The sequence below is a fragment of the Fusarium falciforme genome, chromosome 9 (assembly GCF_026873545.1).
Source record: "Fusarium falciforme chromosome 9, complete sequence".
NCBI classification, from domain to species: Eukaryota; Fungi; Ascomycota; class Sordariomycetes; order Hypocreales; family Nectriaceae; genus Fusarium; species Fusarium falciforme.
Window position 1 is genome coordinate 2828155 of NC_070552.1, and position 25802 is coordinate 2853956.

Below are 25802 nucleotides of genomic sequence, written 5' to 3' on the forward strand. Positions count from 1 at the left end.
TGTGTGAAGAATCAAGAAAAATGAGCTTTTCAGCAGAACAAGAACAAAAGTCCCAAGCGGTTGGTTGGTTTCCCTGCCTTGTGCCAGTCTATAAAATACGTTGTGATTCCGGTTCCAGTGCAATGCTAGTTTCCTTTGACGCTCCCAAAAACACGGCCAAGCGTGGTATATGCAGACTCCCTTTTCATTCCCATATCCCAAGTAAAAATTCCCTGTCCTGTATTGCGTGTGTGTGTGTGTGCTTTCCCCAATAGATAACATAGAAAGAAAATGACAAAAATTGAAACCAAGATGACCTAACACCTATCCACGCTCAAGGGGGTATTCATCCATCTTTAGTTTTTTTTCATGCGCCGTTGTTTTGACAAAGGGAATCGTTGTGCACCAAGTGGTGCTGTTGAAGAAAAAAAAGGGGTTATTGAAACGCTTCAACCCAAATAGTAAAGAGACAAGAAAAGAAGCGAAGAGAAAGGGTGTGGTTTCAACCATGAGAGTCACAACTCCCTAGACAATCCCACCGCCTGTCGCGCCCGGATCCTTTGGGGATCATGGGATAGAGATGCGGGATCGAGGTGAATGCTCTGCTGGCCAAAGACCAACACCCAAATTCGTTGTCGAGGATGGTATCCAGTCGGTCGAATCGCGGTTTCGGCGCGTTCGTGTCGAATCCAAGAAACAAATAGTAATAATATGTCCAAGAAGTAGTAGTGGTGGTAGCAGAAACATGTTCGTACAGATGAAATCGCTAAATCATCAATAACTGTCAAAGCTCGTCTTCTCTGAGCTTGACTTCTCGATCGTACTTTTGGGGCTGGTGTTGATCCGGCTAAACACCTTGCCGCCCAGACGGTTCAGCTTGTTGCCGCCGTCCTGGGCGCGTCGAGGTGCGTCGATCAACTTCTTTTCGACTGGGCCCACCTTGATCTTGCAGAAGAGCTTGGAGAACAGATACTGGTCGCCAGCGTGGTTGAGGAGAGGCAAGGTTCGGTATCCTTGCTTCAGGTTGGTGAGCTTGGCCGTGTATGTCGCCACCGCCGGTCGCTCGTTGTAGCTCTCGCCGTCGGCCGAGAGCTTGACTGACCATCGCACAAAGACGAGGTCGGGGTGCTTTGTTGTCACCCGGAACTTGAAATGCTTATCGAACATGGGGTTAAAGCCATTCTCGGGCTTGATATCCGTCTGGACCTTGGGCGGCGAGTCGGGCTCCAGGGACAGGATGCATTCCGACTCCTTCTTGTCTCGCTTGTCGTTGGCATGGAACACCTCAACTTCGACGTAGGGGTTGATCGACTTGTTGGCGGGGAGGTTGGCAGGTCGCATGAGTTGCTGAGCCGAGATGACATCGATGCTGAACGTCACGACGCTGCGCTCCTTCTTACCCTCTGCGATGTCAGAATTGTACGGGAGAACCTGGATATCGCGAAGCTCTGCGGGCTTCAGGACGTAACCAGAGTAGTCCTTGCCACCGTCAAACATGGCGCGGTTAAGCTGCATTCCGAGATCAAACGTTTGCCAGTTGAGAGCCGCCATCTGGACACCGCGGCGCCAGTAGATGAGGGGGTCGAAGTTGTTCGAGGTGATACGGGTTCGGTCGGGGTAGACTCGCATCATGTATCGCATGTTGTGGATGTCGAGCGCCATCTTCTGCTCCTTGGTGCGAGAGTGCTTGGCAAAGCTCGCCTCCATGAAAGAGAAGATGTGGTTGTACTGCTTCGCGTCCACGGTATCAAATCCGGAGAACTTGACACCTGCACAGTACACACCCAAGTCGCCGAGCACCTTGACCGTCTTGTTGGGCGCCTTCTTGGCTGTCTGTTCGGCTCCACTCTCGTTGTCGCTCGTGCTGCTGCTCATCATGTCCTGGACCTGGCCCTCGGTGATCGTGTTGACGCGCGTCTTGCTGACCAGCCTGCGGGTCGAGTGGCTGGGCGTGAGCATCGGGCTCTGGGGGAGAGACTGCGAGGGCATGATGGCAGCGCTATCGGGCACGGTCGGTCGGATCATGGGCGAGTTCAGGCTGTTGCCTCGGCGTCTACCCCTGAAGTCGTTGCCAGCGGAGACAGCCTCCTCCTTAATCTGCGGCTTCTTGACCTTGATCAGGACACGTTCCATAAGCTCCGAAGGGGAGGGGAGCTTGTCGGGGAACGCGTCAAGGGTCTCCGTCACCAGCCTTGAGCCGAAACAATCCTTAATAATTTCGACCATGGTGGCCTGCTGACTGGGGCTGCAGTGGACTTCCAGGGAGATCCACAGAGGAAACTTGGACTTGATGAAGGCGTACTTGTTAATGGTTGTCATAACCTCCTTGAAGCTGATCGAGGTTGTCATGGTACGTCCGTGGTTGACCTCGGGCTGGCCATTGTAGCCATCCCAGCAGTCAACCTCGACACACCGGCAACCTCGGACCAGAGCCGAAATGTAGCCCTCAACGCTGGACTGGCCAGCAACTTGTCGACCGAGGAGATAAGTGTTGTGGGAGCTCGAGATAAAGTATTCGTTCATGGGGCGATCGAGGGTGTACTCCTGGGGCTCAGGGGCGATCGGGCCATTGTCCTCCGAAGTAAGAAAGCCTACAAACGCGGCTTCCGACATGATTTGGGCGTTCTCGGCAGTGTCGACTTCGTCAGTTCGGTATCGGCGGCTGTAGCGAGAGAAGAGCTTCTCCCAAGAGGCCCGGTTAGAATCAACATCCTCGCCCTGCTCATCACGGAGAAAATCTAGAAACTCGGCCAGTGTGAGGCCCAGCTCAGGGTTAGCAGCAATACTACGGATGATACGCTGAACATCCGTTCTTTGCTTCATCCGCCGCACAAAGTCCTTGAACTCGGTAAAGTTGAGCTTCTGGCGTCTTCGAGAGTCGGCCAGGTGAAAGTTGACCTCGAGTGTTGACTGGGAGCTGCAGATGTGAAGGCTCTGGCACACCCGCTTGACACCTGCAATGTCAAGCTCCTCCTGATCGGTGCCACGAGGCGAATCGCCAAACTCCCTGGCCATCTCGCTTTGCCAGTACTGGGCAATGGCCCGGTCGTTAAAGGCCATCAGAGAAGTCATGAGCTCCTGTCGATACCTGAGCATGGCGTCGAGGAATTCCGTCCAAAGGATCCGGCTGGCAATGTTGTCGGTAACAATGTGCAGGAACTTCGTCTTGGAGCTCTCGGGAACGGTGTAGATGATGGTGAACCAGTTATCCGAGAGGTTTTTGTCAGCCTCGGTGATCTGGGCCATTCCAAAGTCGAGGATGTATTGCTGAATGTCAGAGTCTGTCCGAATCTCCCTGATCTCATCCACGTGCAGTGACTTGTGGGGGCGAGCAGGGTCCCAGGACAGCTTGTTCGTTTCTGTTTCGTAAATAAGATTGATCTTCCTTGGCCGGGCTTTCCTTGAAACCTTCCAGACGCTGCTTCCATTGCAGAGCTCAGCCGGGAGCACAGGGCCAGCCATAGCACCAGCACTTCCGCTAATGGAACCGTGGGTACTGTTGGCCGAGGAAGTGTAGACGGCGCCGTCCAGGCCAACAAAGGAGATGGAGTCATCGGGTACAAACTCTACCTCCTCGTCCGTATCAGTCAAGACACTGCTCTCAGGGGGCGCCGTGGCATTGCTGTCACTGCGTCTCCTCAAGATACTAGGTCCAACACTTCCATCACGGCTGGCCGGGGCGGCAGAAGACTGTCGTCTCCTACTCGTAGCGAATCGATGAGCTCGGTTTGAGAGGCGACGCATGATACTCCTGTTGCCTCCAACTGCTTCCGACATTGCGCTGGGGTTGCTGCCCAAGCTCTGCCCTGATGAGTTCTCGCTCATCTTGCGGAACAGCACCGACTCTGGAAGTTGGAAGCTGGAAGGAAAGACCTCCTCCTCCCGCCCTCGCATGGGCTCAGGTGAGGGCTGGGCGGAGGAATTTGTGGTCAGGACGGCTGTGTCGGGAGACATGATGGGTGAGCCCTGCTGTGAATTTGAGGTAACAGATGAGGCGCTGATGGCCGACATGGGGATGGGGACTGGTTGTGTATGAGACGGGAAGGTCGTCTGGACCTGGGTGAGGTGAGAGCGTGTTAATGAGGACATGTCGGATAGTTTGTGAAGAGAAGTGGTAGTCAATGTGTTTTTTGAGTCGAGATCTGAGCTGAGCGACATGGTTGTGCTGGGAGTGGTGCTTGCACTACAAGAACGAGAAGAGTCGCATCCGAAGGTTGCATTGACATATATAAGAGCTCAGGCAGAATGGAGAGCCATGATGGAACGTCTGGCCTGGGGGTAACAATAAGAGGCGCGGATTGCGGGGAAGAGGCTGCGGAAGCCGATCCCTCGTGGAGCGGCTGTCAACCTGGGGTACAGCCAGTGTTGGACAGGATGCCGGGGGTCCAGGGCCAGGACGCAAAGAGAGGAAGCGCAGGTAATGAATGCAGATGCAGGGACGGAGACAGGACAAAGCGTTGCTGGGGTGGACCACGGGGGCCAGCCAAGTCGAGGAGCACGCGGAGGACTAGGTAGGTCTTGTCGAGGCCGATCTGAGGCGCGGTGATGTGCCAAGTTCGCGGCAGCGTGGTGAGCTGGCAGCTGGTGGGATATGCAGGTGGCTCTTTTGGGGCCGCCTCGGGGTTGCTGGATCAAGCAAGCAAGACTGACGGCGTTCGTCCTGGGTCAGGCAGGCAACTGCAGCACAGCGCAGAGGTTCAAGGTCCAGAGAATGAAGGGAACTGGGGGCGTCCGTCGAGGGCCACGGGTTGGAGCTGCTGCTGCTGCTTCAATCTGCAAACGCGTCGCGAGAAGCAAGCTTGGAGAAACCGGGAATAACGGCAGCACCGACAACGTCCTGCGCTGGGGGTCCTTTTTTCGAGATGCGACAGTCGCAAACAGGATTGCGACGAGGGGGGCGGAAGAGAAGGGCGAATCGACGCAATTCGAGTCGTGGTCGTCAAAGATTTCCGAGGAGCCACAGGCTCGACGAGAAGAGGCTCACAAGGGAAGCTCGAGGGTCGAGGTCAAGAAAGGCGAGTTCGCTGAGTCACCCAAACGTCAAAGTTGGCCGACAAGTCGAAGATGGAAGTGAATCGCAAGAAGGCTGCGCGATTGCAATTAAGCGGGAGCTTTCTGACAGAGGTGTCGCGAGGTGAGCCGAGTGATGCTGATGGTGAAGAGAATCGGAGTTTGCCTGTGCCGGTCTAGGAGTCGGTTGTTTCTTTGAAGCAGAGCGGTGCTATGGCAGACAAGAAGAGAGAAAGGCGAGAGGTAGGTTGTCAATGGGAAAGTTGGTGGTGGAGCGGGAGGGGTAGAAAAGATAGTTTAGGTGTGGGAGGGGGGGAGTCCAGGTAGTAATAAGTAGCTCGAGGCGGTGGGTGGGAGAAGAATAGGCCAAGTTTTGGCAAGATAGGAGGACCAAGGCGAAAAAGAAACGAGCCCGAAGAGAAAAAAAAAAGGCAATTCCCCCCTAATGTGCGGACAAGGGAGGGAGGAAGCTTCAAAGTATGCCGGCGTCCTTTTAGGCGCGCGGAGAGCGGGCGAGACTCTAGAAAGCTAATGTCAAGAGAGCTAGTAGAGGAGAAGCTGCTGGATGGGTGTGGTGGGCAGCGGGAGCGTCTTGTATGCGGCGCTGCACTGGGCTGTTTGGGCTTGGATTCTTGGGCTGGGGCCGGGAAATTATGGCGGGAGGGACTGGCAGCCAAGACTGTTTTTTCTTTATTTGGAGCGCCCATCAAGGAGTGCGGAGTTTGGCTTGACACGAGGAGATGATGGGATGGGGATGGGCTCTGATCTTCTGGCTGTGCTTTGCTGTGCCAGTGTGAGGTGTCTGTGTGCCTGCCTGCCTGTCTACCTGTCTGTACCTGTGTCCGTGCCTGTGCCTGTAAAAGATGTACACCTACTCCTACCTACTCCGCTGTCTTAGCTGGCGACCCAGGTTGTCAATCTCAAGTCAGGAGGAGCCTGGGAGCGGCAGAGGGACGTGGAGGACACAGCATCAGAGTGGGTGAGGGCAGGGCAGGGTGAGGGTGAGAGTGACCAGGGAGGCTTTGATGATTGATTTGACTGGGATTGGGAGTTGGGCGAGTACGTACAGCCCTTTTTTTTTTTTTTTTTTTTTTTGCCCTTTGCCTCGACTTTTTTTTTCGCTGTGGAAGAAGAGACAGACCGGGGTGAACACTGGAGAGACTGGGGGAGGCGACCAGGGGGGGTGTCTGATTTGCAAAGTCGATAGAGTGGAGGAGGGTCAAGGGGGAGGCGAATGGTTGGGCCCTGACCTTGTGCGAAAGCATGTATGTCCCGCCCAGTGCAGCGCAGTGTAGGAGAGCTTGGGTTGGGTTGTCGTGGGAGACTCAGACCAAGACTTGACTTCCAACCACCAGGGAGACAGAGTTTCGCAACTCTCGCAGGGAGACGGAGCGGAGGGGGAAATGAGTCCATCAGACTGCTCCAAAAGGTCCGAGGCGCAACGTCGAAGCCAAACCGAGACAATGTTACGCCCGGCACAAGAGGCAGCCACGGCATGTTTGTTACATTGATCAACCCAAAGATTGACCGACAAAAACCCTGCCCACTGCTGGCATGGATAATATGTACGTAGGTAGGTACGTCGTGAGGAGAAGGGCGTCAGAATAATCAGAATCAGTCAGTCCAGTCCCGAGGACTGCGTAGCGCAATGTGCAAGGGAGGGGGTAATGGGCGGGCAAGGACAAGACGGAAGAACAGGGCGGACGGACCAGCCAAGGCACGGACAAGACAGGGCTGGAGAGAAGGGGGGCAGTCATACCAGCCCAGTTGACGGCTCCGTACACGACACGGTAGGTAACATGGGGGACAGCACAAGCAGAGCAGAGCAGCAGCCAGAAATGGCAGAGGATCACTAAACCGCAGGGCAGAGTGAGCGAAACATCAGTGCAGTGCAGTGCACCGCAGCGTTGCGCAGGCCCAGCGAAAGCGAATGGCAACAACGTCAAAGTGCCAGGGATGCCCAGCAAGGGTATGGACAAGGGCGGGAGGCGAGGGCGTTGAGAGAGGCGTGGGACGAAAAAAGTTAGCGGTGTGGATTGAAAACAAGATGCCCTTGAGCGTGGGAGCTGGGACAGGCAGGCAGCGCGTGGGATGGGGAACGGAACGTGGGAAAATGACGATGGATGGGCCAACGAGTCCGCAGATGCCAGATGTACGTAGATGTACCAATGCTCCCTGCGAATTGGCCAATATTGGGGACCGTTGCAGCAACTCGGCAGTCCTCATGATGGGTCCCCGAAAGCGAAGGGAGAGGAGGGGGGGCAATCACTCAATCAATCAATGGACGACGGATGGATTGGCTTGGATTGAGGCTTGGGCGGGACTGGGACTCGGGGCTCGGCCGTCAGATGGACGCCATGGATCATGGATCGTGGCTCCACCGTTTTCTTTCAATTCAGTGTCTGTCTGTTCTGGCCCCCCTTCTTCCGGCGCTGGGACTGGCCTGGAGAAGGAGGAAAACGCGAAGGGGGCTGACTACCATCACAACTGTAACTAAACTGGCTTTCTCGTCTATTCGGAGTGCGGCAGTGTGTGTACCGACCCGACACGGCGACTCGAGCTAATGCCTTGGGTGGGGAAACGCCATCATCATCATCCATCATCATGCTTGCGATTCCATCGTTGCTGATGGCTCGGCAATGCCTGTGCAACATGAGACGTCCCGCCTGCCTTCACCGCTCTGCTCGGCGCATCTCCAGTAGCTACCACTCTAGATGATCCCAAGGGAGACGGGACAAGACACAAAACATGGAGAGATAGAGATGGGCGCCACGGGTCTGAGCTGCAAGTCGATCAATCATAAAGAGACGATCATGCCAACCCAATCCCGGGGCGGAGGCGCGAACCCTCTCGTTCCTGACTAGACTCGCTGTCTGACAAGGAGATGAAGACAAGATGCATTGATATGAGCTGATGGACACCCACGATGGACCTGGTTGGCCATTGCAGAGCTGCTTGATGATGAGCAACCACCTAAGAATGACGATGCGACAAGCCGTCTTACCCAGCTCCCTTTGCTCGGCACTACCGTGATAGCAAAGTTTTCCTGGATGTCAACTCTGCAGAGCCCAAAGCTAGCGATAAAAGCCAAGATATGGCCCGCCGGGCAAGTCAGGCCGGATACGGCTGGCCGAGAGGGGCAAAGGGGGTGAAAAAGTCTGTATGGGTTGGGGTTTTTTGAGTTCAACTTCAGCTGTTGCAAGGTAGGTCTCAGATTCAACCAAGTAAACAGTTGAGAGGTCCAGAGTAGCAGCAGCATGGCTTGCTTGTTTGTTTGTTTTTTCCAACGTTTGCGCTCGGCTCCTCATTGTTGTTTTCTTTGTCTCATCTCTCCTACCTCTCGGCACGGGTTCTTTACTTTTTTTTGTCTTGGCCATCGTCAACTCCGGCCGTTTCTTAGTCCAGATCCCTGATTGGGTTCCGCAGAAACAGGGACGAAAGTCAGAAAGAAACGTGATCACGAGGCGAGAAAAAAAACGACAAGACAGGAACCCAAGCAAACAAGCGAAGCTTTCTAAGCTTACTTCAGGCATAGTCAGCGGAAAGAAAAAGAGGGCAGGGGAGGCTAGTGCCCGTCCGTCAGGGCCAGCAGCTTCGTTAGGCCACCAGTTACGAGGTTGCTTGGCCTCACCATGCCCTTTCGAGGAGTCATTGACAGCAGCCGGGCCCGTCAATAATCTTGGGTGAGCGTCCATCGTGATCCGGGTCCGGGTACGGAGAACATAGTCGCAGAAAAAAGAACAATTCCACGACAGGGGAGGAGAGCGGACTCCGTCCTTAGACGACCTCCAACGCCCGCAGCCAGCTACGCGTACAGTACCCGGCTCCGCACTTGATTGTCGCCGTGGTCGCGCGTACCTTTCCTCTCGCTGAGCCATGTGTCCGGCGCCGGCCCAGCGACAGGGTCTGCCAATCATTTGCCACTTTATTTGCGGTCAGAGGTACAGTACCCCGGCCGTCGCATGGCGGGAGGCGACTCTCGGTCTCGGTAGCGAAGAGTTGAGCCCCGGGGGCCACTGCAAGTTTCCAAGTCTGTCTGTGCCATAAAAATCCGTTAGCAAGAGGGCAGAGGATCCTTTGCCCTACCATCCGAATGCATTAGGGGCTGAGCCTCGCGAGCTGGCGCCTGGACGGCGGCTTGGGCGGTCCAGCTCCGCGTCGCGCCCCAGGGCAACGTAGCGTAGCGTTGGCAAGCTGGCCGAGCATCTGAGCCTGAGCGAGCAATGACCTCAGTCTGACACGATGTATGGATCCCCGATGTCCTTTTTTATTCCAGCCAACCCGAGCGGAGGGAAATTGGCCATTGAACGGGGCCAGCTCGCTCCAAAGCAAAGACTTGAAACGAGGGTGACGATAATTTAGATCGACCAACAAGCAGCAGGTTGTCACAGAGGCGAAATTGAAGCCCGTGACCACTGCGTTGCTTAGATAAGGCTCGCAGGGATGGCAGTTCCGGGGAGCAATCTAGCACGGAAGGCTCACCTCCAGCAATTGGAATTTGCCGTTGGGAATGGAGGTCGAGGGGAGAATGAGACATTCGCAGCTCTGGTTAGAATACCTGAAGCATCAGCTATACGACAACAGAATCGTGTAGATTAGCTCTTGAAATATCCAGAAACTGCCGTCATAGTTAGAATGCCGTCTTTAACAAATTGTCTATCGTTGTTGTTTATTGTTGTTTCTCCTATTCGTCCCTTGCCCACAGCGTTGAAACTCATCAAGTTTGTTGGTCGCTCTTACCTCTTTGTTACCTAGACCCCGGAAGGCACAGACGAGTCCTCACCTGCCCGCTTACCGGTCTGTTGGATGTTTCAACAATTTCCGCCCCAATATTCCCAGCCTCAGTCACATCCACCACCCATCAATACCACAGTTCTCATATTGACACTTTCGTGGTACAACCTCTTGGCTCAGCATCTCAGAGGAAGCCATTTGACCGTCCCCAGGCATTTCGATCCTTCTCGTCACTATCTGCCCTTACAAAGGATCGTATCCACCATGACTAGTGTTTTACTTTTGTCCAACGCTCGTTCAGCTGCCACGCCCACACCTCAGTGTCGGCAGGGAATCCAGGTGTAGGCCAGTGAGCGGCTTGTTTGAGGTGCTGTTAGCCTCAACCCCAGTACGTGAACACGACAGAGAGCTGCCATAGCGCACGTTGCTGACTAGGGCACTCGTCGTGACCATCGTATCCACCGTCACGGGAGCCGGGTCATCTTCCTCACATCTCCCCGGCAAGCCTTTGTTATTAACCCTGCCCTGCCCTCGCTAGAGGCCTGCACAGTCTCGTTCTTGAAAAGCAGGCGCCATCCGTATCCCTCAACCCAAGGCTGAGGAACGAGGCTCCATGGCCATGGCCGCATTGGGCTTCATCTTGTCGAAAGTGCAGATTACGACGTTGGAGGGTACCCAGATATTCGGTCAGGAGGGACAGGGTTCACTCGGATAGGGCACCGCTCTCATGCACGACGGTAAATTTAGACACGATTCGGATCGCTCTCTCTTGCTGGGTCGCTCCAGTGACCCCAAGATGATGCCCTGCTGAGCGTTCATCACCGACCGATGAGCAAGACATATCCGACCACCAGAGTGACGTGGCAGCGTTCTCTCCGACCGTTACAGATCTCGAAACGCGGCGCAGTCGTCCTCACCGACAATGCAGCATGGCATTGCCCGACCACCTGCCACGAGTAGAGAGTGGAATAGCCACATCCTCCTCATTCTCACCTGTCGGCTCCCGCCTCGTCTTCCCCGTCCCTATCCTCATCGCGGTGCCCTCAGCTCCTTGGCCCAAAGGACAATCAAGGGGCGGCGTAATTATGACTCTCAGACGTGCCCAGACGCGAGGGGGTGGCCAGACGGGTCAGACACCGGCCTAGAAAATCGTGTGGGGAAGAAGCCAATCGCGTCCTTGACCCAGGTGGACGGATTGAGAAGCGTCATGAGCCAAAAGTTTCTGGCAGCAAAGTGCCCGAGACCTGGAGCCTCAGTGCCCCAGAATACCAGGTCCTGGGTCCCAGACGTCTATCCCACATTCCGCCATCATCTGTCGACATATCGCCAGCGCGCCATGTGATTTGACGGAGCACTCAATCTGTTGGACCCGACACATCTTGAAACAAACGCCTGGGACAACCAACAACGGAATGAGATCATCATCTTGTCGATCCTCTGGCGCCGACTCCCGCCTTTCTTCCAGGGCCCCCAAGCAACGGACAGGGGGCCGACGAGGGAACCCGGCCTTGTCGGAGTCTGCCTTGGGGTGTGCGCTTAGAAAAGGCCGGCTGCAGCCCGCCTGTCGTTGTGGGGACCCCCAGCTATCGCTATCTCGGCCGTAGAATACGGAGCACAGCACGCATGCCCGTCCGTACCTGGCCGGCCATCTTGGATGATGGGCGCCCTCCCCCGCTTTCTCGTCACGAACATTCGGTGCAGCGACATGCTCTGCAGCCTTGTCAGGCATCCTCTGCCCCTGATGCGATGTTGTCGGTATTACGATAATCCTCTCCCATCTCCCGACCAGCCACAAGTGCCGCAAACGGTCTCTTGATTTGTGACATGGCGGCTGAGCTACCAAAGTATGCTGGCGAAGTGCTGTCGATTCCGCAGTGGTTCATTCGGTCGCGGATGCCGTACTGCGGTCAGTTGAAGCAGCTCCGTGCCTCATGGCTCGGGAGTGCTCCAAGGTCCCATTGCGGGGTCCTGTGGGTGAGCCTGCGAACTACGGACTGTGTCTTTGTCTGTACACCGACATTTTACACAATCAGGCATCATATGGTCACGAGGAACAGATGGCTCCGGACCCTAAGCTGCAACAGAGCCAGAGACGCCAGCCATGGCGGCACGGGCATATCACATCCGGCCGGTGTGCTGAAAGTCGCTGTCGCTTGCGCTGGTGATAGGGTACATGTTGATAGCCCTGGCGGCTCGCGCGACACGAGCTCCTGAGCACCCAAAAGCAAAGGCGCTGTCGAATCCGAGCAGCTGGGCCAGCCATAGCCGCCAGGGAGGCTCTGATTTGCTGCCAAGAGAGCGAGGACTCGGAGCTGCGGTACGTGGGGGAGGGCGATGACGTCTTTGGCACTCTGTCTGTCCAATCGGCTGAGACATCCAATAGTGCCGATGCCCGGCCCCTAGGGGATCTCAAGGGGCCCGTTGTGAGACATGGGGCCGCCGTCTCCTGGCACTTCTGATGAGGTCCTTGGGCCCTTGAGCCCCTGGACCAGCGAGGCTTCTGAATGTCTCGGCACGGCGAGTTACGGTGCAGACTGCTGACCCTTCGTTCCATCTTCCATCAGCTTTGTGTGGTGTTTTAAGCATCAAGATAACCAGCACTGCCCCTCCCGATCGGATCACCCACACCTTACGAACAAAACTCACCCGAGAATGGCTCGATGCGCCGCGAAAATACGACATCACTCGACGCCCTCGCAAGCCTCACTCAATGGCAGCGGGAAACCAAACATACCAACCAAGCAAACAAGATTGACGGCGGAAAGAAGAGGGTGGCCGAAAGGGTGACATGACGCGATTGACGGGTGACGTAGGAGATCTCATTTCTCAGATAGCGACGATGGACGACGCGGGGGTGCAAAGCAGCATCTCAAAGCAGTTGATCCCCTCCCTCCACCTGCATGCGAAAGTCACGCGGCGAGCTTGTCAGTGGTCGTGATGGCATTCTCGAAGCTCGTCAGGGACGTCGTGACCCGGCCGTTGTTGGGGGGCATGCTACTGACTGACGTGGCTGTTCTAGCAGCAAACGGATCGTCCTGGTCAGATCAACCTCAAGGGGCAGGCACCGTATCCCGTCTCCTTTGAAACAGAAGCTCACAGCTTGACCCGTTGCAGCGGAACTGCTCACAAGGTCCCTCCACGCGCAGGTGTCGTCTCTCCGTCACAAAAGAGGGGCAGCGTCTCGGCCGCGTCGGCCATTGCCCTAATAAGCGTTCCCCAAGCTGCGGCCCGGCCGGAGCCCTTACGTATCCTTCGTCGAGGCGGCGGTATAGATGCAAAAGACGCTGCCAAGAATGTTCCATGGATCCGACGTTCCGGATGAGATTATCACGCGGTCTTCAGGGGGTGCGTTCTATCGTATTACCGCTCTTTATCTGCTTCTTGCTTTCAGGATCGCCATCTCGGTTGCGGGATGGATTTCGTATTCAAAGGCCGTTTGTTTGTCGCGCTCGGTTTGCGGTCCTGCATGGCTCTACCTTCAGGGGCTACCCACCTCAAGCTGGGCACTACGTCGTAGATGCCAAGCCGCAGGCCTGCCAAGCGGTCTTGGGACCACGCTTTGAGGCTAGCTACCCGTCATATTATGCCTCTGGGGCATTGGCACGGCCGGTTTGCCAGTGGCCCAAGATACGGTGCTCTCGCACACGACAAGAGAGAGGATGCCGACAATTCCGTTCCAAGACTTACACCCAACACGCCCTCAATTTCAACTAGTATACGATGGGCTGAGTCCACGTGCCCTCCCCCAAGCAGCACGTCAAGCAGATCGACCCCCTTGAGCGACGGGAGCCAACCACAGCGAGCCAAGCCTCTGCGGCATGCAATCAGTGTCTGTGTCAAAGCAGACACCTGCTTGTCGCCTACGTCTGGCAGTTTCCTGCGTCACAGTCGGCTTGCTTTTCAACGTGTCGTCCAATTTCGCCATGCAGCCTATCGCGTCATTCCGGGCGGGCACCTGATGTGCTGCAGCCATGCAATGCCATGCCAGCGAGAAGTGGCACAGCGTCAGACCCGTGAGATTGGCCCGCGTCAACTCGGGGTTTACTTCTATCACACGAAGGCCCTTGTGAGCCACGCGAACTCTCCATCGAGACAAGACCCCGGTCGAGGCCGCAGCGGGCAGCAGCTCTCAGAAACCACTGGGCCGCGCGAGGCGAGCTTTCATTGCTCCCTTGGATCCGCCTCAGGTATGTGTCGGCCTTTGAACGAGCAAGTTGTTGACCGCAATTTCGATTCTTACCCAAGAACGCGGGTGGAGGAACTGGCTCGATGACGGCCCAAGAGGTCTTACTTGCGCGTGCTATCTGAGGGACTACCTACCCTAGGCCTGTACGGATACTCTATCACAGAGCCGCACGTGGAGCAGGGACGAGTGACCCAAGCTCGGCTCAGAACATAGTAGTCAACTCAATCTTATCCAGCTTATCTCGGCCCAGCGCTTCTATCTGAGGCAATATCACACCCAAGTCGTGGCTCGAATCATCAGTTGCTCGTGCCATCAAGATAAATCGCGCCTCAATATCCTCCTTTCCACCTGCATCCCCCGCGCTGCGTTGCTTAAACAGCATGCGTTTTGGGTACCAGGAGGGGGCCGGCCTGCGCCTTGACACCTCCCGGCTCTCCCTATCGGGCAACTTCATCTGGCCACATCCTGGTATACAGGAGCCACACTGGAGGCTGTAATGTGATACACAAAATCATCCCGCGCTGACGGGCATATCATTTGGACTGATCCAGACCACACGGTGGGAGGTGCAGAACGATGCCGCGGGAGTGCCCGTCCATTGCGCGCCTGCCGCTGCATCCCGCACATCTCCAAAGAACTCATGGATTGGAGGGAGACAGCCGTTTTGGGCGGACCATGCGAGTTGCAGGTTGGAGGCTGGCTAGTCCACGGTCAATCACAGCACCTGCCCTATCCTCAAAGCGGCATCACCCCGGCAGGCATTGCTATTTGACGACGACGATGCTTCAAAAGCGGCAGCGATCTGTTAATCCATCACAAGGAATCTACAAGCGTCGGGGATCGTGGCCGGCAGACGGACCGGTAACTAGATTGTCGAGACAGCGCTCTGTTTATCTGCAACCCTACTCAAGAGGCCTCTCAAGTGCGCAAGAGCTGATCTGTGAACTTGACTCTGCGTTTTGGCAATATATTGCTCAGTCTCCACATTCTGTTGGTGTTGCTGGCCTCAATTGCTCTGTCCAGTCCAGAATCTAGGGCCATCTGACGCACGGGGCAAAGGCGGCATGTTGAGCTTCTCGGATGACTCGAGTCAAGTCCTAGCCTCGTGGCCTCTTTACACGAAATGAGGGTTCGTATTTCCCGTTGCATGCATCCTTCTAACAAGCCATGTAGGTGAGCTCAAGTCGGGCGCGGCCGACGCAGGAGAGAGCGTGACTGCACAGTCGGGACTGCGATTCAAGTTGGCATCACTGCCGAGATTCATATGCCTATGAAAGCGTTCCTGGTTCCCCGAGTCTCGAGGATGAGCGGGGATCATGAAGAGTAGACCCTCAAGGGTCGACAGTCCCGAGCTCGTGGGAAGGAGGCAATATATTCGCAACACGCACTTGGATCAGGTAGTGCAAGGGCTTACACAGACAGCTACCTTAATGTGCAAAAAACAGACCACAGGAAGGGCTCGGCGCTGCCCCCTTTCGGCGGACAACCAACCGGACGCGCACCTATTTGCCGGTAGGCTCACCCGGCGCCCCAGGGAATTGCAAAGGGCGACATGACGGCCAACTTCAAAACACGCCCCTTTGTGCCCTTGCTGAGGGCGGGGCGCTTGGGCCTGCTGCACATCATTGATGCGAAGCAAAGCAAGGGGCCTCCTGGCCGCCGTGGGGAAGTGCGAGGTAGAGTAGCAGCGTCGTCGTCGGAACTTTGCAAGGTCGGATTCGAGTTGTTACGGTATGATTACGACTCTTTCGAATCGAGGTTTCCGAAAGAGTAGCTCAGAGGAACCATGCTGACAACGTTTGCTAGCGGCTATGGAGGCCAGGCTAGGCCCAATTTCACGGGACCGATCCCCGGGGCATCAAAGCGTTGGTCTGGTTGGGCTGAGGCGCCAATGTTTGTTAGCGTCCGCGGCATTCAACGCGCTGGGAGGAGATTGATGGCTCTGCTCTGCCGTGAGCTTGTTGGGTTTCTGCCCTGCAACATCCATCTCATACACGCACGCACGCACACACGGACAGGTCTTTTGCCTCAAAAACACTGTACAACAGAACGAGGCAACGGCATGCTGTGACACGATGCACAGGAGCACGGCGCAATCACATCAACGCCAGGTGATAAGACGTCCTATAGCATCACGACGTCTGTACACCGCCGAGACATCCAGGTGACCGGCTCGTCCGAAATGGACAAAGAATGCCGTCGACGCCATCTCCTATTCGCAAAGCGAAATCGAGCCGCCAAGAAGCCACATTGGGAGTGAGGGCACCCAGCTTGCATCGGGCATCATGAGACTGGCCCTCATTTCGGAACGACACTCCTGGACAGCCTTCTGACGGCATCTCCTCTACCCAAGCCAGGTCAACACCTGTTGAGCCACATCGGGATGTGGAATCCGCTCCACATTGCGCCAGGTGTCTCGTCTCTGGCCGTTTCGAAATCCCTTGGATGAGACCCAGATTCGTACACTTGACTTTGGGACAAACCGTTGGCCTTGCTGGGCCCCCTTGCCCTTCCCTGCCCTGCCTGCTGCTTGCTTGCTTGTGCTTAATGCTGTTGGGTGTTGGGCCGAAAACCTTTTTCCAGATCATGATCCCTACCTCACATCCATCCACGCCGGGGCTCTGGTCTGCGACATGCTGTTGGCTTCGAGGCTCAGCCTTCTAGAATCCTTCTTGAAGGCCCCTGGTTTCGGAACCCCTGAAGACGGTGGCGCTGGCATTTCATTGGCGTCGGCCGCTGGCGGTGAGCGCATGGCTATTCCAGGGATCGTCGATCATTCTCCGCAAGTCACGGACCTGGAAGCTTGCCTGGAGCTTGCTGGCCTGCGTTGGCGGTTTGATTGTCCTGAATATTCGGGCGGCCCACCACAAACCTGGATGGAGATCCTGTCACCATGGGCATTTTTGGCACATCAACGCCAGCCTTGTCGTTAGTCTTGCGCGCACACCAGCCGCGCGCTGTGACTGAGCGGTAGACTGAGCGACGACATCTCGGCTATGACAAGTCAATTTCGCCGCGCGCATGTCACCATTGAGCTTATGCTGGCGCCAACGTCAGAGCAAGCCCGCTTTGACAAGGCAGGCGACGTTGCACTCTGCCGCCTTCAACTCGGGCCTTGAGCCGCATCCGCGACGAAATGACCTGTCTAAGACGAGACAACTCGACTCGACTTTCTTGAGCAACAGCTCGACTCGCCCTTATCTCTGCGTGCTGCCTGGACGAGGTGCGCATTCACTCGACCAACTAAGTGGCTGGTTCCCCCAGAGATGCGTATAGCCTTAACAGGGTTTGCCCTGCCCGCTCCGAGACAAGAGATGGGAAACTTTACGGATGGCACCCGACAGAATGGCACATTGGCCAGCATCAGGGCAATGGCATCGAAATTGATTTGTTTCCCATGGAGAAACAAAGTGGCACGGCACAGCCCTGCTTTGCTTTGCTTTGCTTTGCTGGCAAATACTTGCTCCACCATGATCATCCAGTGATGCTTCCATCCTTCAGCCTTGTCGTTCTCACCGTGGATACACCTCGGTCTATGCGCCAAGGATATCGTCAACCTCCCTTGGTACTCTGGTCAGCTGCACTGCATGCTACCTGCTGGCTGACAATTGCAACCTCGTCTCCCCTGCGGCACAGGATGATCGACTTGCACCGCCTTTTCGGCCGCCATCTTCACCTCGGTTACTCGAGCGAGTTGACCCGGTGGTCTCAAAGGGCTGCTGGCAGAAGCGAGTGAGGCTTGCTGGCGTCAAGGAAACTCATCTGGCCAGTTGCAGAGGCTCTTTCGGATGACGGCTGCGCCATAAGTCGACGATTATGGTGGCTCGGGCCGGTCCCATGTGTCGTCTTGCAGGTTGACTGGTCATTTTTGGACGACATATGTAACCCTACAGCTCGACCTCCAGTTCGGCCTGGAACGACTGCGTGTTTGTGCGCCGGGGGCGCGTATGACCGCCCCTGGCGAGTCGCAGCCGGGGAAAGGTAGTACAAGGAACACCAACCACCAGGTCGGCGCGGCACGGAGGCGAGGGCCCTCAAGGAATCGAGGGCCGGCGGGCGTGGTGGGTAGGCGCCATGCCCATGGTAGCGTATGGGGAATGGAGGTGTGGTTGATCTCCATCCAGCCTCACGGATAGCTGCGGCAAGCCAGCAGCAGCTCACATGGCTTTTGAGGGACAAACACATGTTATTCCCTCACCGATCTTGTCTCGACCACCAGCAGGTCAATGATGCAGATGACAATTGACAGAACAGAGAGCAACGGAGAAGAAGCGGCGAGGACCGACGACGGCGAGTCCGACTCCGACGCAGCCCTCTCGTCATCAACCCACACACGCATAGCCGGTGTTGGGAATGGCCTCCTGCTGTGTCTGTGTCTGCGTCGTTTGTGTGAAACATGAGCAGTAACCTCGGCTGACTAAAGAGGGAGTTGAAGGAGACAAGGGTGGTATATTGACTGCTTCTGGAGCCGGCAATGCACTCAATACCGGTGAACGAGCATGATCCGATGGATGTGCAGTGCAGCACAGCACAGCACAGCATATCGGGCATGCCATACATCCATCCCTCACCATACATTTGGATGCCTACAAAATGGTGGTTGCAGTTCCCGCCTTGTCGGCAAATTGCCGCGAGGGAAGAGACAAGATCAAGATCAGCATCTATCAGCTGAGAAGAGACTGGACTGGGCGTGTTCCGACGGGACGCTGGATGCAGGTGAGTTGTCACCGACATGGTCTGGCAGCACTCGACGCCGGTATCAGCCGTGACGTCTCGTGATGGTACAGTATATGGCACACAATGTCATTTCGCCAAAAAAGAAAATGACTGTCTCTGGCTCTGGCAGCATCATGTATCGCGGACGTAGCAGTACTTGGTTGTTCAGCTCACCTCACCCTCTGCTGCGAAAGGCCATGGATGTGCCACGTCAACTGTCAATGCCATCCGATGTTCATCTAACCAGACTAGTTGGACGTCAGACGGCGTTTCTTCCGGGCTCAGTGTGGCGCCTGTTTCACGACAACAAACGCGGGCGGGCAAGGCAGAGGCAGAAGCAGGGGCGAGACTCGCCGAAGGGGCTGCAGACAGGCAGACAGAGCTTGAGTCAGACCTTGGCTCACCAAGGAGAGCGACCCGACTCACAGCCCCTGCCTGCAACGCAACAGCTAGACAGACAGCTCTGTCTGGGGGAAGCCAGCCAGGACCTCGCATTGAATTAATTTCGCACCAGCCTCACTGAGCATCACACCATCACTCGCATATTCGTCCGGTCACGTTTCACCGGTGAGGCCAGTCAGAAGCTGCGAGGTGTCGAAACATGGGAGCTTTGCCCTGGGAAAGGATTCTGCGACAGGACTCGGGTGTGAAACAGCAAAGGAAAAAAAGAGTCGGTTCCGAGAAACTGGTCGTAGGTGCGGGGGTGGACCATGTTGGATGGCATTAGTTGAGGGGGGGAGGGGTGTTTATTTTGGTCGGGGGGTAGGAGGTGGCGATGCTATGCTGGGATGACGATGGATGCATTGGGGGCGATAAATGAAGAGTTGTAAGAGAAGGACAAGCAAGTAAGGAGGAAATAACAAAGGAACGGGACAGGACAAGAATTGGGTCCGAGTGGGTTCCATGGATATCCCGGGCTCGAACGGGGGGCCCGGGAGAGAAGCGCGGACGTCATTCGGAGCTTTGACCCGGGTGGCGTCCCCGGAGGTTTTGAGAAGGAGGCCGGATCGGATAAAATGGATGGCAGTGGTAAGAGGCAGATGGAGGCTCGAGCACGGACAGAGAAGAAGTTGATGACTCCTGGAGAATGGAGCTCAGGCCCCGCCAGCAGACGCACGCTTGTCTGAGACACGGCCAACGGTGTTTTTGAGGGAGATGGAAGGGGTCTCTCAGGGGGTGCAGCACAGAGCTGACAGCGCTCTGCCAGCAACAAGCAGAATGAGTCTGCTCTGCTCTGCTTCGTTGTGGGATCGACTGACGGGGCGGAACCCTGCGCCGGATCCCCTAGATCGGTGTCCACACAGTTCCCTGAGGAGAGGCTGGGGCTGGAAGAGATCCGGACAATGCTACGTGGACCAGCCGGTGATCTCGGCGCATCAAGGCGCATCAAGGCGGCTGCTGCGGCTGCGGCTACTGGTGTTTCTGTTTCTGCTGCCTTGTCGGACCTCTTTCTTCCACTTTTTTGTTGTCGATGCTCGGCCAACTCGGCCAGCGGAATACGGAGCCGTGGCAGGGCCTAATCGTTGTTGGTGGTGGACCTCGAAACTGTGAGCTGTGCAACGGATATACTATTCATGCCCAGAGAGTCCGGGCTAGCCTAGGCTGTGCTACGTTTCATGCCGGCAGACAAAGCAAAAAGCAATGCCGGCATCAAAGAGTATCAGCCAAGCTCATGGGGTACGCTTGTTGTTGTTGTCGTCGTCGACCAACATGGATCGATGCCGCTCACGCGACACTGGAGAATCACTGGAACATCCAGATTTCGACCGACATAGCGACATCGTCATGCTGTACGGAATACGTGTTGGCACCGCATTCATTCCTTCGCTGACACGCGCAATCGTCAGTCCGTCCCTGCGACTAGCCGTGTGTTACTGCCGTGGTGCCTGATTATGGCATCGCCGAGGGCCGCACGCAACATGCCACCGTTTGCCTTGCCCCCTTCTCCGGCTGCCTCCTTCTCAGACGGGCTCATCTTACAGCTGTTGTGCCTGGGCATGAATGACTGTCCAAGCATGCCATGCCGGCTTCGCTCATCACCACGGGGCGGTGGATTTGCGGATTCGAGCCGTCTCGGCGCATAGTCATAGCATGGCAGTCTGTCCATGTCATACTAAAGCGATGAGACCAGCGGCACCCTCTCACAGACAAGACTTGATCGCGTGTTCCGGAGACGGGCATTTGGCCATCCTCGATCATGTCGGTGCCCCGACAAGGACTTTCGCCCGTCAGCAGCTTCCCGTGTCCTCCTCGACTAGTCTTGGGGCCTTTGTATCACGGCAGAGTTTGCTTTCTGTTTCTGAGTTTCTCACCTGAGTCTCCTGTTGCCTCGTTTCGGGGGACGCAAAAAGATTTGCCTTGCTGTGAGCTTCCGCTCTCGGGCGAGCCGGTAAGTCCGCGCGTGGCATCATGACTCGAATGATGCCCAGAGTTTCTTGTGCGACCAGTGAAAAAGTGAGGATGATCCGTCATTGTTTGTCGCGGTGTAATTTCGAATAGTGAGGCAGGCCCACAATGTGAGGCCATACCGTGATAAGTGATGAGGCACGCTGTGACGTCGAGGCATGTTATTGGATGTGAACTTGGACGAGAAGTGAGAGTCACCGGAGACGTTGAGTTTGCTTCCATGCACACACCTTATCTCTTTGTCCGACTCTTTTGGTACTCGGACTGCGTTGTTCGATTACTGTTGCTCTTGTGGAAAGCACCCTCATGATGCGTATTCGTTTCGATGCAGACCGAGAAACTCGATAACGGCCTCTGTCTTGTGATTTGATGGGCATCTGACCACCTGTAGCACTTCAACCCCTTGTGACTGTTTGTGGATGAGTGTTCTACTTACGCAGCGGAGATATGTCATAAGGCATGGTGTCAAAATTGTTGATGGCATCTCGAGATTGTCTGGTGTAGGGTAGCTCACTGCACCCAGGTTGTTGTTTCCAAATCACCACGACACTGCAAGTTAGTCTAACTCTTGAAATCGATGGAAGGACGAGTAATGGTCTAATGGGCCTGAATAACTCGTATGGGGAACTTGTCGGGGCGAGAGAGCTATTGGCGGTTGGTATTTTGCTATGTTCAACCCAGCAAGGAGCAAAATCAGGGGCAACATGTCTGAGACCATCAATCATCATCACTTCTTAAGCCGGAATGTAACAAGATAGAGAAACTTGCCGAGTTTTTTGAGCAATCATTAACATTATCATCACCCAAGATAATAATACAGCCCGATCTAGCTTCCACAGAACCTAAACATTGTATCCCACCCCATTGACACTTCATCGTCCAGCCGCTGGCGCTGGCTTCGACTGAATCTCCCGGATCGTCTCCCTCGTCCTGGGGTTCGCCTCGAAGCTGGCCTCGATGAGGTCAACCACCTCCGAGGCGGAGAAGTACAGGCTCAGCTCGCTCTCGAACCACAGGTAGCGCACCTCATTGAGGTTGCTCTGAAGGACCTCGCTGAGGTACTTGAGTCGGAGCCAGCTGGGAGCAAACTGCGCTGTTTGGGGTACTTCGTCGTCGTCCATGTTTTCGTTACTCGTACCTGACAGACTGCTTGGTAGGAAAATATCATCAAGCTCTGTGGCTGTAGCGATGAGCTTGGCAATGTTGTATGCCTCGTCCTGGCCGATCGAGGGCATCTCAAGAACATCCGTGATGAGCTTTGTAGCGAGGGCTTCAGCAAGTGACCCGAGAGCCTGGGTCAAGACCGAGCGGGCGAGAATGGGCTTCCAAACGACAGCCATGGTGCGGATGCGAGCAGTACCCGCCTCGATGCATGCCTCCATCTCGTCCTGCTGCATCAGACTCGAGGATCCGCCGAGAAGATCACGCAATACTGTCTTCTGAATGTTCATCTCGTTGGCGTAGCTACGGTTGGCAAAGCTCTGTAGACTCTTGATGTCGTTGTCAAGACGAAGCATGTTTCGCGCTCTGGGGGTAAGGTCTTCACGCTTCTTCCATCCTTCAGCAAACTCGGAGAGCTTTTCGGCCAGATACATGGCATCGTTGTAGAGGAACCTGCTTTGGGTCAGGATATACCACTTTGACTAATAGCGGGGGGTACTCACATGTTGCCGCCATCGCTAAACGAGTAGTAGTAAGGAGAAATGGCCCTGAAGAGAGCTAGAGCGAATGTTGGCAAGCCAAACAAACCTGGCGCAGTGGCTGCAACAGGAGCATATTCGATGTCGTCCCTTGTTAGAGCAGCACCGTCTTCGAGAATCGAATAGATGAGCTCGAGGACTGGCTCTGGCATAGATGAGATGTTGTATGTCTCTCGAAGCACGAGCTCACGAGTCTCATCGTGGGGATTAGAGGTTTTCCCCTGGACTGCTGGCTCAACTTGGGGTTCTTGAGTCGCATCGTCATCTCCCCAGCCCCATGCTGCAGCACTGTCATCTTCATCTTCATCCTCCTTCTGGGCCTTCTTGGTTTGAGGCTCGGCAGCCGTCGTGTCCTCGTCGTCCCAACCCCAAGCGTCAGCGCCATCGTCCTCCTCGGCCTTGACAGAGTCTTGACCCTTGGACTTGGGCCTGGGCTGGCTTTCATCTTGCTCCTTGTCGTTATCCCAAGCATCGCCCCAGTCCCCTCCCCAGTCGTTGGCTTCACCAGTCGCCGCAGTTCCAGGAGCCTTGGTGATCTCTTTGCCCTCTGCGATAGAGACCATTTGCTTCTCGACTTTTTCCACTTGCTTGGCTTCGCCAATTCCCTTGAGTAGCTTGGATCTGACAGAGTCCAGAGTTGTCTCCCGGCATTTTCCAAGCCATATTGACGGCGCATTCTCAACCCAGTTCTGTAAATCTGTGAATCCCGTGTACCCGCTGCTTGTGAGAGTTTCGCAGAACCCTCGTGCCCGTTTGATCATGGCCTGGAACCTATCCATCTCTGCCAATGATGAAGGCACAGCTGCATCAAGCCACTCGCCAATAAGCTTGGGGATCACATCGGCCATCATGAAGTTGCCGAGTGATGGGAGAAGATCAGAGGGAAGTTTCTGTGAGAGAAAGGTGAAGACGGTTTCCAAGTCAGTGAGTAGGGCTTCAACTGAGCGTGAGGCATCGCCTGATAGCTTCAGAATCTCGCCTTCTGCTTGTATGCCTGGAAGGGTACTGCTTCTCGTATCCATTCGGGGAGATACGATAGCGGCGTCCACGTTGCGCCAGAGCTGTTCCATACGCTCATCAACCTCCTTGTAAGCCATGAGGCCTATCACGGAGTCGGTGAGATTCATCTGCTCACCTAAATATTGTCAGTAATGGTAAGAATGTTGCAAGGGGAAAGACCTACCCTCGACACTCTCATAAACGGCGATTTGACGAGATTCTATGTCGACATGAACCAGAGTCTTCCAAACATGATCGAATACCTCGTGAACAGAGGACTTTAGCTCAAAGCTTCGGAGATTCAGCAGTTTCATGACTCTGCAAGTCTTGCTGACGCCAACTTGGTCGAGTGCTTCCCATGATTCTAAGCGGGATGATTAGTGGGACAACACTGTGAACCACGCAAAGCAACAACCTACTCTCTAACAATCGCAGCGAGTCTAGAATACGCCGCTCATTTTTGGCAGCCTCTACCTCGCTCAGTAGTTCATTAACATACTGGATGCCTCGTAGCACGCCATGGAGCTGGTGGCTGTACTGGACTTCTCGATTCAGGAACTCGGCCTTTTCCTCAGCTTCCTTGATGGCCTCTCCGGTGACTTGTGGGGCCTCTGATTGCCGAACAATGTCGTTGGCCATGGTCTTTGACCGGATGATATCCTCCTGCAAGGTCTTTGCATTCCGCACCCAGGAACTGACATCTTCCTTGGTCTCCTCATTTATGGTATGCAGTTCTGTCTGTGGACGTCGTGAGTATTACTGCTGCTGGCATAGTATCCCTTCTGTCTGAAGCAGAGTCAAATTACCTCTAGCTCTTGCTTGGCCTTGGCTAGGGCTTCGATTGCTGGTTGTAGGTCGGTTTCGGAGACGGGGGGGAGAACGGATACGTCGTCGGGGAAGCGACCGTCGAGGGAGAAGGAGACGAGGGCGTCGCTAAGTTGCTGCGACGGTGGTTCGGTTTCTGCAGCCATTTTTGTAGAGCTGAGGAGCTATGGTGGACGTAGGGTGTGGTCGCAAAGAAGTTCCTCGGTGAAGCGTCGTGGTCTGTAGATCGAATGTATGATGATGTCGATGTCTAGATTCGTCGTTGTACGAGTCGCATCATATCTCGCTTGACATTGAGACGCCAAAAATCGAATAGAAATCAAAAGAAAGATTGTCGGTCGTCCGGGAATCTTCGTTGTTCGTCAAAAGCCTTGTCATGAGATGTTGGTGCTCGTCAATATGCATCGGCCAGCCACAAACTGGCAACTTCACATCGCCGTCATGGGGGGAGCTCCTGCCTCCACTGGAAGCTCAGCCGTGGCTGATGACCTGGCCAGTGCGCTTAGCGGTTGTGCAGCCAATCAGCGCACAGGTCAGCGCCATAAGCATTGTTCCTTGGCTTGGCGGGGTGAAGGTGCCCACTCTTGATTGTTCTTTCCACGCAGGTTGAATGGGAAGGAACGGATCAAGCAAGGCCGTGCCTGCCCGGAAGGTGCTTATGATAGGTAGACGGCGCTCTGCGTGTTTGCCAGTGATGCGCTGCAGGGAGAGAGAATATTATAATCTTGCTATAAACAGTGAAAAATCTGCCCATCTTGATTCCTCTCTTCTTCTTCTACCATCTGCCCTCCTGAGTGACATCTGGGGAGTGTTGTCTGTGCCTGTGCCTGCCTGTGCCTGCCTTGTATCGTCGATAGCGGGGTAAATTTTCCTTCAGGTGCATTCTCACTGATTGGACCCCTCCTTTCTCGTCTTCCCTCTCACTCGCAGGCAACCCGTTGTGCACGCCCACAATCTCAACCGCAGGTGAGTGAGGCTGTTTATTTTTTCTTGTCCTTGCTGACTGCATCGTGTCCAATGTTTTTCTTCTTCTTCACTTTGCTGCCTGATCTGCCTTGCGTTGCTCTCTTTCTCTTCCCAATTGCTGTGATAGCGGGGTCTTTTTTGCCCGTCCTCGCTGTGTAACCAGCTTTGTGCAATGCCCAGAGAGGACATATACACGTCAACTCAACCGCCCTGCCCCCCCGATTCCAACCTCGTCTCTTTTCTTTTTGTCTCAGGGGTTCTTAAAGTGAAGCTGTGAATAG

The 25802-nt window shown here is 55.3% G+C and overlaps 2 protein-coding genes across 2 annotated transcripts; both read right to left on the minus strand.

The window, feature by feature from the left end:
- Window positions 1-753: 753 nt before the first annotated feature.
- On the minus strand, window positions 754-4137 carry NCS54_01176600 (Phosphoinositide phospholipase C; the record flags this gene model as incomplete). The annotated part of the gene is made up of 1 exon (XM_053157029.1): window positions 754-4137. One exon carries the CDS (start codon window positions 4135-4137, stop codon window positions 754-756), a length of 3384 nt encoding a protein of 1127 aa, XP_053013004.1.
- A 17766-nt stretch (window positions 4138-21903) lies between these two features.
- NCS54_01176700 (Hypothetical protein) lies at window positions 21904-24701 on the minus strand (the record flags this gene model as incomplete). Its single annotated transcript, XM_053157030.1, has 5 exons — window positions 21904-22645; window positions 22696-23866; window positions 23915-24094; window positions 24150-24468; window positions 24537-24701. The coding sequence occupies 5 exons, from the start codon at window positions 24699-24701 to the stop codon at window positions 21904-21906; spliced, it is 2577 nt and encodes an 858-aa protein (XP_053013005.1).
- Window positions 24702-25802: the final 1101 nt, after the last annotated feature.